At 46.8% G+C, this 13,738-nt stretch overlaps 1 protein-coding gene across 3 annotated transcripts in view; it reads left to right on the plus strand.

Annotated features, from left to right (window-relative positions):
- SYNPO (synaptopodin) overlaps nt 1–7,869 on the plus strand; it is an 84,559-nt gene extending 76,690 nt beyond the window's left edge. For all 3 annotated transcript variants that reach the window (XM_035105671.3, XM_088663164.1, XM_035105674.3), the window contains one exon: nt 1,749–7,869. In XM_035105671.3, coding sequence (XP_034961562.3) covers nt 1,749–2,750 — 1,002 coding nt within the window. In that variant the 3' untranslated portion in view covers nt 2,751–7,869. The remainder of the gene's footprint in view (nt 1–1,748) is intronic.
- Nucleotides 7,870–13,738: the final 5,869 nt, after the last annotated feature.

Here is a 13,738-nt window from a genome sequence, read left to right on the forward strand (position 1 = left end):
TTGTCTCTCAGTGTTCCTCACTTATAAAATATGAGCATTCACTTACTGTCTTTGATAAGATCTTTACAGGTGAAACTCGGAAAATTAGAATATCGTCGAAAAGTGCATTTATTTCAGCCTTGCAACTTATTATTTTTATTTTTTCTTTTAATTTTTACAAATGCTTTCTTTTGGAAATTCCACAGTAATAAAACAAATAGTTACAATAATACAAAAAATGAACATTGCTATTACATTTCATTAATTACATTCCATTTATAATTGAACCGCCTAATGACAAATAATTACAATTACAACAAATAAAGGCTTGACATATCTTGCTTTGCATGTCATGCATCTATCTCATATATTGGTTTCACCTTTTAAGTTGCATTACTGAAATAAATGCACTTTTCAACGATATTCTAATTTTCCGAGTTTCACCTGTTGGCCAGCTGCAAGGTTTTCTGCTAAAATTCCTAAACTGTAGTAACTCAGATGTATATTTGCCCTAACACAGTCTCTGCCACAGCCTCTGTTTGGGACTACAACTCTCATCAGCCCCAGCAAGCACAGGCATGCTGACAGGGGTTTGATGGGACTTGTAGTCCAAAACTCCTGGAAGGTGGCAGATTTGGGCAGGCTATACTAGTGTCTGAAGGTTGCCTCGGTGTATGGCTCATTGCTCACTGCCCACAAGCTGGAATGTCTCCAACTTGAGTGTCATACCTCGGAAGTCGAACAGAATCTGTTCTGGAAGTCTGTTTGACTTCTGAAATGTTCAAAAACCAAAGCGCGCCTTTTGTTTCCTGCAGCCAATCAGAAGCCATGGAAGCCCCATCAGACATTTGGCTTCCAAAAGAATGTTCGAAAACCAGAACACTCACTTCTGGTTTTTGATCGATCGGGAGCCAGAACATTCGACTCCCAAGGCGTTCAGGAGCTGAGGTACAGCTGTAAGTACCTATTTCAGAATGCCTTGGGTTAGGCTGTCCCAGGATTTATACTGGTAGATGGAGAAAGACAGAGGGGATTCAAACTACTTGTTGGTATATGCAGAGATAGGACGTGAAAACTCCAGTTGCTGCCTAATGTGGTGAAGAAAATTGAGTGTGCCTATGTCTTCACCTAAGACTTCCAGCTTCACCTAAGACTTCCACCTAAGACTTCCAGCTTAAAGGGAAATGATGGTTTGAAAACAAGCAACATATTCCACAGCTAGTTAAGCCACCAGATAGCAGCGTCCCCTGCAGACTCATGCCTTGCTTTTCTCTCTTGCCATTCCCCTCCCCAGACCCTATGCTAGCAGATATTAAATGCTTGGGTGGGAGATACTATCAAGTGGAAGCCAAACTGTCATTGGTTCTAGAAGCGCAGTGTTTGTACTAGGACCTACCTGTATCTGGCTGAAAACTGTATGTCATTTTCTGGGATCTCTCTCTCTCTCTCTCTCTCCACCTTCTGTTTTCAAGGTTTTTCTCACATAGTTCTCACATATGAACCCAGCCCTCTTACAGTGATGTCAGCAGGATATTCTATTCACTGAACTCATTGAGAAACGCGTGAGATCATGTGCCTTGCCCAAGGTCACCCATAGAGAAACTGATACAGCTGGGAAAGGAATTTCAGAGGTCCTGCTCTCTGGACCCATACTTCCTCTTTCAGTGACCATTTGAGACTGCCAAATAGACCAACTTTCCATTGATAAACTTAGCTTGAAGGATGTCAAAGGGGCAGGACACTGACCTCATCTCTTGTTCCCCTTACAGGAAAGAAAGATGTCCCTCCCTGCTTCCCCGACGTGGACTCCCCGACTGCTGCGCCGACCACCTAGCAGTTTAGATGGCTGGGTGAGCCCAGCCCAAACTCCAGAGCCCGAGGAAGGCCTTATAGAGGCCTTTCGAGTAGCCAGTGTCATGACCCCGCCTCCTCCGCCCATGTCTCCATCCTGGAGCGAAAGATCTGTGTCCCCATTTCGGCAAGAGGCCGACCCCAAGTCCAGCCGACAAATGCAGGTGCTGCTGGCCAGAAACATCATCAACGCTGCCAAGAGGAAGAGCTCTTCTCCCAAAGCAGTGGCCATAGAGAGCTTCAGACCCTTCACTCCTCCTGCCACTCCCTCAAGCGGCAGTCCTAAGAGCGTGGGCAACCATTCCCCAAGCCCGCTGCCATCTCCCAGGCCAACAAGGACGGACGGATACAGGCGTGTCTCTCTCCCTGTCTCCGCTGCACCGCCACATGCCAGTGCGTCTTCAAACAACAGTCCCAGGTTGCTAGGCAGCCAGTCTCCGACCTACAAGAGCCCACTGCAGTCTCCCAAAGCAGTGCGGATGAATGGGAACAAGTATTTCACTATGCCTGCCAGCACTGGGGCATCCCTCTGCCACGCAGCAGCATCCAACAATGGCCTGAGAACAGCAGGCACCCATTCTGTGGCCCAGTCTCCGAAACCCTCCATCGTGGAGAGTCACAGGATCTTCACACCCCCAGGAAGCACAACCAGGAAATCATCATGTCCCAGCCCTAAGAATGTGGGCACCTGCTCCCCCACCATCAAAAGCCCTTTGCAGTCCCCCATGGTAGGAGTCCGTTCTCCGCTGAAGCGCTTCACCTCCCTGTCACCCACCAACTCGGATGTATCCCTCGACTCGGAAGACTCTGGGATCAAGTCGCCCAGCATCCGCAGCTTCAACATTTGTCCCCGGGGCTGGAATGGAAGCCTGAGGCTGAAGCGGGGAAGCCTCCCTGCAGAAGCCCCCTGTACCTCCTAAACCTAGGATAGCAGATGAGAAGGAGAAACAACTTGCAAATTTGCCTGTTGCCAAAATATTATGCAGTCCTACTACAGCCACTTAATCCTACCCATCTCATTAAGCATCAGGAGGAAGGAGCTGGGCCTGCAGAGATGTAATCCCTTCCCAACAAGCCTGCTCCTTTCTGGGGGTTTAGAAGAATGGATCAGAGCCCATTTGTTTGTGGGGAAGACCTTTCAGATCAGAGGTATTCTCAAACCGAGAGAAACATGGCTGAGATTCTACCCACCAACACACCAGATCTCCATGGGCTCCATCCTCACAGCATTTGCCTGCTTTTTTTGGCATTCATCTGTCTCTGCTAGACTGGAGCCACCAGTGACTTCCTCACTCAAGGGAGTCTAATGAGGCTTTGGCTGCTTTTGTTGTCACGCAGTAACATCCTGTGGGATGAGGACAATTGTACACTCACCGCCTGCAGCGTAATCCCCGGCAGACTGTCAACACGAGAGAACAGGAGAGGCCTGCCAACAGCTTTGTTTGCCTTCCATATGATAGCTGTTATTGGCTTTCCCCCTCTATTCTGACGGTGGCTACTAGTCAAGTCTGCCCTCCCACCGTGGGGGCTGAACATGAAGGTGAGGCATGGCCAAGAATCCCACCCAGCAGTTACCCCTGGTGGCTGATCTGTGCAATGTAGCTTTAGCTCCAAAGAGAAGGCCTGGCTTTACCCAAGCCCTGTGTATCCAGAGAAGTTAGCCTCATGGAGGTCTTCTCTCTAGGGTGCTGGAAAGCCACATATGGCCCAAGCAATCCTGTATCCTGGGGCGGAGGTGTGGAATATTCCACCACAACACAGGTGGAGTGGCTGCTCAGTCCAGAAGGCAAAAGCGAAACACTCAACATAAAAATGACATCCCCGCAGCCAATGTCCAGAAAGTTATCTAGGTCCCAAAATTGATAAATGCCTGGAACATTTCCTACAGAAAAATAATTATTAGCCAAGCAATAAAAGAGATGAAGACCACTTTTCCTCAGCAATACTATATCAAGGCTAATGCGCCCTAAGTTGGCCCCTGGCAAACATCCTCTTTGTTGGGGGACAGGGACCTAAGCATTTGATATAATAAAGCTTGTTCTGATGAGGATCTGTGTGCCTGGAGGTATTCCTATGGGAGGCCGGAGGCAGTATGACTCTGTTAAGACTGCAGATCTCCTGAAGGGGTTGGGAAGAGAGGCAGGGCCGACCTAGGACTTGCAAGACGGACAGCCAACTGACTCCCAAATCAGTTATATTTCTCATGACAGCAATACTGTATCAGCAGGTTGAGGCCCATTTTAAAGACTGAATAAGACTGTGCAAGGACGACGACTCCCAGAGAAAGAGACTCCTTCAGTTAGGCTCCCCTAGAAAAGAGGCTGGATACAGCAGAAGTGGGCCTTGCCAATGGGCTCGTGTTCCCAACCCACTTGCTATAAGGTGGCATGAATAACCATTAATAAATGGCGAGTGGGCCTTGTTTGGCCAAAGTCAGGAATGCCTCCTTTGTAATGGAAAGGTCAAAAGGAGGCTGCTTTGGACTAGAATCGGCTGACTGGACTTTGCTTCTTTGCTGCGTCCTTTCCACTTGCCACCACCATCAAGGACCTGATAAACGGACTTTTCTACTTTGTGCTACCCAGAGAAGCTCCCTTTCAAATCTGGCCACCCACGTCCAGCCCATTTCCCTGTGCGATGCTGTGTAACACACTGCCATGTAGGCGATACTCTGACTGGCATGGGCAGGGCCGTATCGGATGTTTGCCCCACTTGCCCTTGTCTCTGCAGGCATCCTCTATTTTTATCCCGGTAACCTTTAAAGACAGGAGCATGCCTTAGGTGTTAATTCAAGGGGAGCCATAAATGAGTGAGCTAGGCCCCCGTCTTTGTTTCCTTCTGATCATGCATGCCTCGCGATGGGGGAGAGCAGGCAGGGGGCACTTCAAGTGGTGGGTTCCTTGGAAACGTGGCCAAGCAAGCCAGCCCAGCTTTGTCAGGTGGCATGGACGTACTTTCGCCATTCTGCTGCTCTTGGCTGTGCAGACTCATGGCAGACCCCCCCAGTCAAAGGCTCCCATTTCTGGGGACAAGGAGAAGCAGGGTAGGGCAGACCATCAGATGATTCAAGCAGGCACCATTGGAGGCATGTGGAGATCACAAGCCCTGTGTATATATGACCACGAAGAATAATTGGACTGCTTCCATCCACCAAGGCTATCAATACAATAGTTTTGTTCTACCTCCACTGTTGGAAGCTGGAGTAGATGAGCCACTGGCCGGACTCGGCAGAGCTCTTCTAATGCTCTTACATAGTTTCCCCAGATGTATTATAAAGGGGATCCACCAATGGAATCTGGTTGTTTCAGGGAAGAGGACCTGCACATATCCGCCTTAACCTATTGCTCTCCATTGCCCCTTAATTCACTTAATTCAAGCAACCTGTCAACCCAACATTGGAGCCCTTATGCCGCCTCTTGCTGTAATCAGCAACAGCAGGGGCTCAGGGAAGCCAAAACAGAGATTCTGCTGCTGCTGCTGCTGCCATAAGGACCTGAATTCTGCCTCCTTGACTCAGCATGGAGAGGTGTAAGAACACCCAGTGCTACAAAATGTTTGCTTCTTCCCTGCAGCTGCTTGGCCCCTCGAGCTTGGAGGTCAAGCAGATACTTTGCCACTGCTCCAATTTCACCGGAGGAATGGCAAGAGAGAAGAGCATATCGCACACTGGATCCCACACTGAGGCCCTCTGTTGTGACTGACAGGCCTAAGTGATAAATTTCAGTCCCACAGGCAGGGAACTCATGGGTACATCAGGTACCGTTCTCAGATAGCTACCTAACTCTCTCTCTCTCTCTAGCCAGTCAACTTGTCCTTTGCAGCAGCAGCAGCAAAGTGAGGGCAGGGACTGGTGGGGGGGGTCAAGGAAAGGTTGCTGGTGCCCTCTAGAGGCTCATGGGATCAACGACGAGATTTTTCACTCCTCCCGGAGAGAAGAGGAAAAAAGAGAGAGCAAAAAAAATGTGTCTAAGGGAAAGTTGAGCATAAAAGCAACAAAGTGGAGCTTTTGACAAAGAGAACACTGTGGCAGAGAGAAAGCCTCGGATCTTCCGGGAAGAAGTTCCCGGTTGGTTGGCAGATGGAAGCGTTGCATGTTGTTGAGTGTGTGGGAAGGAGGCACTGACCTGGGAGAAAGTGCTGAAAGATGTCGTGAATCTCTAAAGGACTCCTTGTTGTTCTCAGAGCCATGCGGGCACCCTCTAGAACACACTGTTGCTTGCAGCCGAGGGAAGCTAAGATAAGGAAATTGAAAACATGAGATGCAAAATGTATCAGTAATAGCATATCCCTGAACTTCCTGAGAGACAAGAAACCTCTTGCTTTCCCCAAGAGAGGGATTTTTTTAAAAAAAGAAAATGAAAAGAAAGCAAAGTTATATTTGAAAGAATAAACTTACTATATCCTTGGTTCCTGGTACAGTAAAGACTTTAAAAACTCCCTCTCCAGGTCTAAGTCCTCTTCCAAGAATTTTTTGAAGAACTGCTTAGTGATGTTGCATTTAAAGCAAAACTGGGTGAGTTTAAGAAAAGCTAAAGCTCTACTAGGGTAGAGGAGCAGGTTTAAAAGCATCTGCTTGTCCCTCTTGTCCCTGATTTCACAGGCTCTGTCTTCTCCACCTTTACCATGTATGTGAGATGCTTCTCATTGCTGAGGAGGCCCTGTGCTGTTATGTTTGTGGGCTGGGTGTCTGCAGCTAACCCTCACAGGTGCAAATTTGGAGGTGTCTGATCACATAGCTGCCAAGTTATCCCTTTTTTACAGGGATTTTCTCTTATGCTGAATAGGCTTCCTCGCGAGAAAAGTGAAAACTTGGCAGCTATGGTCTGATCTAGTGTGACTGCATTGATCCAACCTCCTTTGAGTGTGAGAATAAACTATGAAGTGTAAGTTGTATTATCAAACTCCAGGGACTCAAATTCAGTAGCGTAATTCTTCTTCTTACAATTAAGATAACCCTGCTAAATCAATCTGAAGGTTGATTTCCTTTGAAGAGAAATGAGAATTTTTACACTGCTTTTACAAACCAAACCACAATTAATCGATGAAGGGATACCATTTTTCCTAATGGCCTTTTTAAAAGCCTTGTAAAAAGTTTGTTGTTGTTTTTTCAAAATAGTGACAATGAATCCCCCCCCAAACACACACAATGTATACAGATACTGCATGTAAATAGTAGCAATGACTTCTGAAACAATGTATGATATCCACTCTGCAAGAGAATGTGCACAGCTAACCATTTCCTACTTGCTCACTCAATGCAAAGAAACGGTTTCGATAATCAGTTAAAAAAAAACAATTTCTCTATGTTTATTTTCCATTAGGGAATCAGTTATCAAACATGCATTGTTTCGCATAAACCTGCCCCTCATGTAAGTTACAAAGCAGGCTGAATCAGGGACAATATGCACAACATTAAACAGCACAAACCTTTGCACAGCTACTCAGAAGTAAGCCCCGTTGAACTCAATGGGGCAGTTGAGCACCGAGCCTAAATTTAAATCCCATGCTTATAAATCAGTGCCCAGGTCTCCTTGCAAACACCTGGACTCAGATTCACAGCGGAAGCCTTGACCTCCCTGTTCTTGAAAGGTCCCAGATAGGGATATATGCCAAATACCTTATGAGCAAAACTGATCCCCAGTTCACAAGAGCTTTTGCATGCAAAGCAGATGTGTAGTTTCTATTAGTATTGCTGTTTCCCTGGGCATCTCTCCCAGGAAAAAAAAAAGAGCAAGAGGAAGGATGTATTACTATCCCAACTGTAACACACTGCCATGGTTGGAGCTGGCAGCTCAATTCAAGAAGAACACAGAGGAATTGCTGAAGGAGAAAAGATGTTGTTAATTCAATATTGCAAGTGTCTCACTTAGGGGGCCTCTTGGGTGACTCGTGACTTTTTGGCTTGTGGGACGTCTTTGTTCTGAAATTCTATAACCAAGGGCACACTGGGCTTGCTGTCTCTTCACAAGATGCTCTTTGCATTAGCACTGCACCATGCCTCTGTATAACAAAACTCCAAAATAAATACATTAGCCCACATGGCCTCGTCATCTCGTGTTATTTGGGAACCATACTATTAGCTGCAAGAAAAGGGGCCTCTGTGTGTGTGTGTGTCGTGCTTACATGCAGGCTCCATGGGTTCACTTCCATAGAGACATAACGTGGTGTAGGGGTTATTCTGCTAGGACCTGGAAGATCAGGGTTCAAATATCCACTTGGCCACGAAGCTCACAGAGTGACCTCGGGCGAGTTACAATCTCTCTTCCTAACCTACTATTCTGGGCTGTGAGGATAAAATAGAAAGGGGGGGAAGCATGTGTGCCCCCTTCGAGCTCCATCTCAAACTCTGAGGAAAGGTGGGGGTACAGTTGTATAAATATAGTGATAAATGAAAATAATAATAGTTGTTGTTGTTAAAATTTATATACTGCCTTATACCTGGGTGTCTCAGAATAAAATCAAGATATAAAACCACAAAATACATAATAAAAATAAAAACAACAACCCAATAGCCCCCCCCCAAACCCTTTTAAAAGGGCATGGGGACGGCTTAGGGAGCTGGGTATGTTTAGCCTGGAGAAGAGAAGGTTAAGGGGTGATATGATAGCCATGTTCAAATATATAAAAGGATGTCATATAGAGGAGGGAGAAAGGTTGTTTTTTGCTGCTCCAGAGAAGCGGACACGGAGCAATGGATTCAAACTACAAGAAAGAAGATTCCACCTAAACATTAGGAAGAACTTCCTGACAGTAAGAGCTGTTCAGCAGTGGAATTTGCTACCAAGGTGTGTGGTGGAGTCTCCTTCTTTGGAGGTCTTTAAGCAGAGGCTTGACAGGCATATGTCAAGAATGCTTTGATGGTGTTTCCTGCTTGGCACGGGGTTGGACTGGATGGCCCTTGTGGTCTCTTCCAACTCTATGATTCTATGATTCTATGTAAATCAGATCAACCAAAGGCCTGGTTAAAAAGGAACATTTTGGCCTGACACCTAAAGGTGTATAATTGAAGGCACCAGCTGAACCTCCCTGGGGAGAGCATTCCACAGACACGGAGCCACTGCAGAAAAGGTCCGTTCTCAAGTTGCCACCCTCCGAACCTCTCAAGGAGGAGGCACACAAAGAAGGGCCTCAGAATCTCAGAAATAATCTTTTACTGGGAAGGGGCAGTATCCAACTGAAGTTCTACTGAAGTCCCCCCCCCCCATGCCCTCCCAAAATAGGCTCCAAGTTTCCCCGAAACCCTCCAGAGCAGATTTAAATGGTGCGCAGGGTAAGCAGTTAACACTGCACAGCTAAAAGTCATTGCTCAAAGCACACTGTATCTGTTTAGCTGTATACTGCCCTGTTGTTGTTGTTTAGTCATTTAGTCGTGTCCGACTCTTCGTGACCCCATGAACCATAGCACGCCAGGCACTCCTGTCTTCCACTGCCTCCCGCAGTTTGGTCAAACTCATGTTCGTAGCTTCGAGAACACTGTCCAACCATCTTGTCCTCTGTCGTCCCCTTCTCCTAGTGCCCTCAATCTTTCCCAACATCAGGGTCTTTTACTGCCCTAGGGGAACGATCTTAATGCCTCTGGTGGCAATCACCTGACAACAAAAATGGCTGCTGGAAATACTGTAAAAATAATAGTGCCGGGGAAACTGTAGGAACATAGCTTGCTGAGGTCAGTCACTGGGGCAGGGGTGGGGGAGAGACTCTGTTGAAGAGTGTTTGTGTTTCTTCTTAATCCAATGTGTTTATTTAGCTTCATGGTCCTTTCCATCCCAAAGGTAACAAAAGCAATCACTCCTGCTTCCCCTAGCAAGGCAAAATAAGCCTTCTGTTAAAATACCATTGAAACTGCCGCACCCTTTTCTGATTTAAAGTCCCTGTGCAAACAGTAACCTTTCCGAAAGGCGTTCAGGCTCAAACTTTGGCAAATCAGCTGAGAGGAAAGAAGCAGGCACCAAAAAAACACTTTTCTTTGTGCCCTTACTTCTGAACCTGATGCAGAGATCCTATCGCCAACAGCAGGCATCAAAGCGTCCATTGAGACACATGGGGGGGGGCAGTCTCTGTTCAGGTTAAAGCCAGAGTTCGAATTCTGAGGCAGAGAAACACATCCTTTAATTGCTACATTTCATTCTCAGTAGGATATGGAGACTGGGCGGTATAAATTCTTGCACTGCCATGAGGTTTAGCACTAACAGGACACGATTTGCACCCTCCTCCCTGCCTCACACACATTTCACCCCAAAATCCATTCCAGGGTGATGGGGGAACCCCAAGAACAGATTGTGAGCTCACATAGGGAGAGAACCTGCTGCTGCACAAGGAGAAATCTGTGTGTTGACATAATATTCACCTTATCACCACTGTCGGAGGAAGAGGGGGGCAATGGGAGCACACTGCCCCCGGCACCATGATCTTGGTGGGGTGCCACCGCGGCTCTCTCCCTCCCCCCATGCTGGGCGCCATGTCCCCGCAGGTGGGGACATCACACCCCCAGGACCCACGCCACTCCCCCTTTGGGCGGTGTGTCATGCCCCTGGGATGTACGCCATGCCCCTGCGGGCGGTGCGCCACCCCCGGGACGCATGCCCCCACCTGCTCTCCGCCCCCGGTGCCAGAGCATGAAGCTCCGCCACTGCTTATCACTGTTGTTGTTTTGCCCTCTAGCAAGCAAAGCCTAATTTCATCCTGCAAAGGAGAGGGAGAGATCGATGGTCAAAGGGTTTGCTGAAATTGTGGAGTAGGAATATGAGACAGTATTGCTGCACTGCCCCAGCCTCAGGGCACCTCTGAGTGAGGGTGGCTTACTCTGAGCAAGGCGAGTCAGCAACTTCTTCTGAGGAGAAATGGATGTGAACGGAAGCCCTTTGTGCCTCAGCCTCCCCTGTCTGCCTTTCTTAGGCCCCACCCCCTTTTGCAGAAAAATGTCTTAAAGGGCCAGCCCTCTGATAGGCTCCTTTCCTGCATTCCATGACCTCCTGCCTGGCATGATCCCTGTGCTTCGGGAATGGTGAGGTACTAAAGGAGGCACACTTCTATGAAGGTCTTGGCTCCAGCTCTGCAGCCCTGATACTGTGAAACCTGGTTCGGTGGACTCCTGCCTGCCAGCCAGCCTCAGGTTCAACCTCAGGTTCCAAGCCAAGAACCTGGTCTAGCTCCTTAGCCGATGACACTCTGGCTTCCTGTCTATGAAATGGGGATCCGTTGACCTATCTATCTGGAACTTGAGAGATCTGATGCTTTAGAGGAGGAGTAGAATACTTGAAAATGTCATGCAAATATGCTGTAAAACACAGGCATTAAAAGCAGGAGAAATGCGGCTGGGTCTACCTCCCAAAACAATGGAAAGATCAATTGACTCTTCAATGGGGAGCCCTTTTTATCAATCTGAATGAAGTTGTTCTTATTATTAATTAAATTTATATATCCTGCCTCTCATCATAAGTATAGCTGCCAAGTTATCCCTTTTTTTAAGGGATTTTCCCTTATGCTGAATAGGCTTCCTCACGAGAAAAGGGAAAACTTGGCAGCTATGCATAAGATCTCTGGGTGGCTCACAGAATAAAATACAAGATAGACACAAGTTTGAAGGGTCTGATGCCTTGAGTGAATAGCAGAACACCTGAAGTTGCTTTCAGAATATAGCTATGTGGATTTCTCTTTGATTCGGTGTAATATATGAAAGCTGAAAATGAATGGGCCAATAATGAATGAATAATGAATGAAAAATGAGGCAAGTGCAATGCAAAGAAAAATCAAATGAATGAAAGATTTAAAAGGAAAGAGACTGAAAACCAAAGTGGATGGATTTCAACTAAGTGAAAATGAAAGAAATTGCAGCTTTAATATGAAAATGAATAGATAAATGAAACAATTTCCACCTTGCACACCCCATCACAGGCCTGAGTCATGATTACAGTGTGAAAATTATTGTGTGTATGTGGTGGCGATGGAACGATGAAATCCACAAACCCATAATCTGAGCCATTGAAAGCATTGACCGGGGGGGGGGGGGCTGTGATATTGCATCCTCTGCTTCCTCCCCCAGTAATGGGGGGGCATGGGATGACATTTAAGGAGCAGAACCCTTTTCATTTCAGACTAAGCTGTGTGGGAAAACCATTTAACGTTTAAGTATACCAATTAAAAGGATGCAATTGAAAGCTTCTTTCCTACCTCTGAGAATGCAGTATTGAAGAATGACCACAAGATGGCAACCACAGTAAAGCTGAACGTGGGTTTTGATTATATCCTTCCCTCTTCAAAATGGGTTTAGTTGTTGGGTTTGAACATGAGATATAAAAAGCTGTCCCCCAACTTTTACTCCAATATCACAATGCTCAAGGGAAATATTGTACTTCATTAAAAACAACAACAACCAACATTTGCTGGGCCACTTGGAAACAAGGGACTCCAGCAGGACTTTCACATTTGAACATAGGCCATTGCCCTGAAAGTTCACACCAACTTTCCCTTATTGATATCCAGGGAGATGCCCTGTATTTTGCATTTTTCTCACCCCATGGGGTGGGGTGTCAAGCTGGCATTTAAGACAAGCATTTGGCACACCCTATGTAATGTTTGTTTGCTATCTCGTTTATGACACAATAGCCCCACTGAGTGCTCGGATATTAAATACAATTTAATACACATGTTCAGGAGAGAAGTAGATTTCTTTCTGGAACATGTATTAAATTGTGTTTGATAGCAGAATGTTCAATGGGTCTATTGTGTATTAAACAAACTCAAATCATTTACAAAGGGTGTGCCAAGTGGTTGTCTGAAAAACCTGGCTGATTATCTTGGGACGCAGAGCAGAGAGAGACACTCTCTCCTTTCCTCTTTTGCTGCATTATTTATTCTAAATGGCCTGTGTTAAATTTCTTGCACCACTGTTATTGAAATAGTTTTTGGATTCTTGTGGGGTTTTTTTTTACATGAGGTAAGCAACCCACGGGACCCAGGTGGCGCTGTGGGTTAAAACCACTGAGCCTAGGGCTTGCTGATCAGAAGGTCGGCGGTTCGAATCCCTGTGACGGGGTGAGCTCCTGTTGCTCGGTCCCAGCTCCTGCCAACCTAGCAGTAGAGAAATAGGAACCGCTACAGCGGGAAGGTAAACGGCGTTTCCATGTGCTGTTCTGGTTTGCCAGAAGTGGCTTTGTCATGCTGGCCACATGACCTGGAAGCTATACGCCGGCTCCCTCAGCCAATAATGCGAGATGAGCGCGCAACCCCAGAGTCGGTCACGACTGGACCTAATGGTCAGGGGTCCCTTTACCTTTACCTTTAAGCAACCCACAGATGGGCTGTGCTGAAAAAGGCAGCCTATCAATAATTTTATAAATAAATCCTACCTTGATTATGATTATGGTACTAATAACACATGCTAAGGCATGTAACTGTGCCCCAAAGTCATTTTTTTAATACTGTAAGTAAAAACACACCCAGACCCCTACAGGATGAAAACAGCCTGGGGATACAATCTGGTCTAAATTCCTCCTTCAGGAATCCTTTGCGTTTTTCTTTTTAAGTGTTCTGGAGCACTGTTATATGCGTGCAGAATTTCTCAAAGGATAGTCTGTAGAGCACTGGTGGTCTGCCAGCTCCATTCAGGTGGACAAGGTGCTGTACAGCTGAGAGGGACACGAGTGGCACTGTGGTCTAAACCACTGAGCCTCTTGGGCTTGCCGATCGGAAGGTCAGTGGTTCAAATCCGTGTGATGGGATGAGCTTCTGTTGCTCTGTTCCAGCTCCTGCCAACCTAGCAGTTGTAAACCACACCGGTGCAAGTAGATAAATAGGCATCACTGTGGCGGGAAGGTAAACGGCATTTCCATGCGCTCTGGTTTCCATCACGGTATTCTGTTGCGCCAGAAGCAGTTTAGTCATGCTGGCCACATGACCCGGAAGGCTG

This window comes from Zootoca vivipara, chromosome 2, assembly GCF_965207765.1.
Source record: "Zootoca vivipara chromosome 2, rZooViv2.hap1.1, whole genome shotgun sequence".
Lineage (NCBI taxonomy): Eukaryota > Metazoa > Chordata > Lepidosauria > Squamata > Lacertidae > Zootoca > Zootoca vivipara.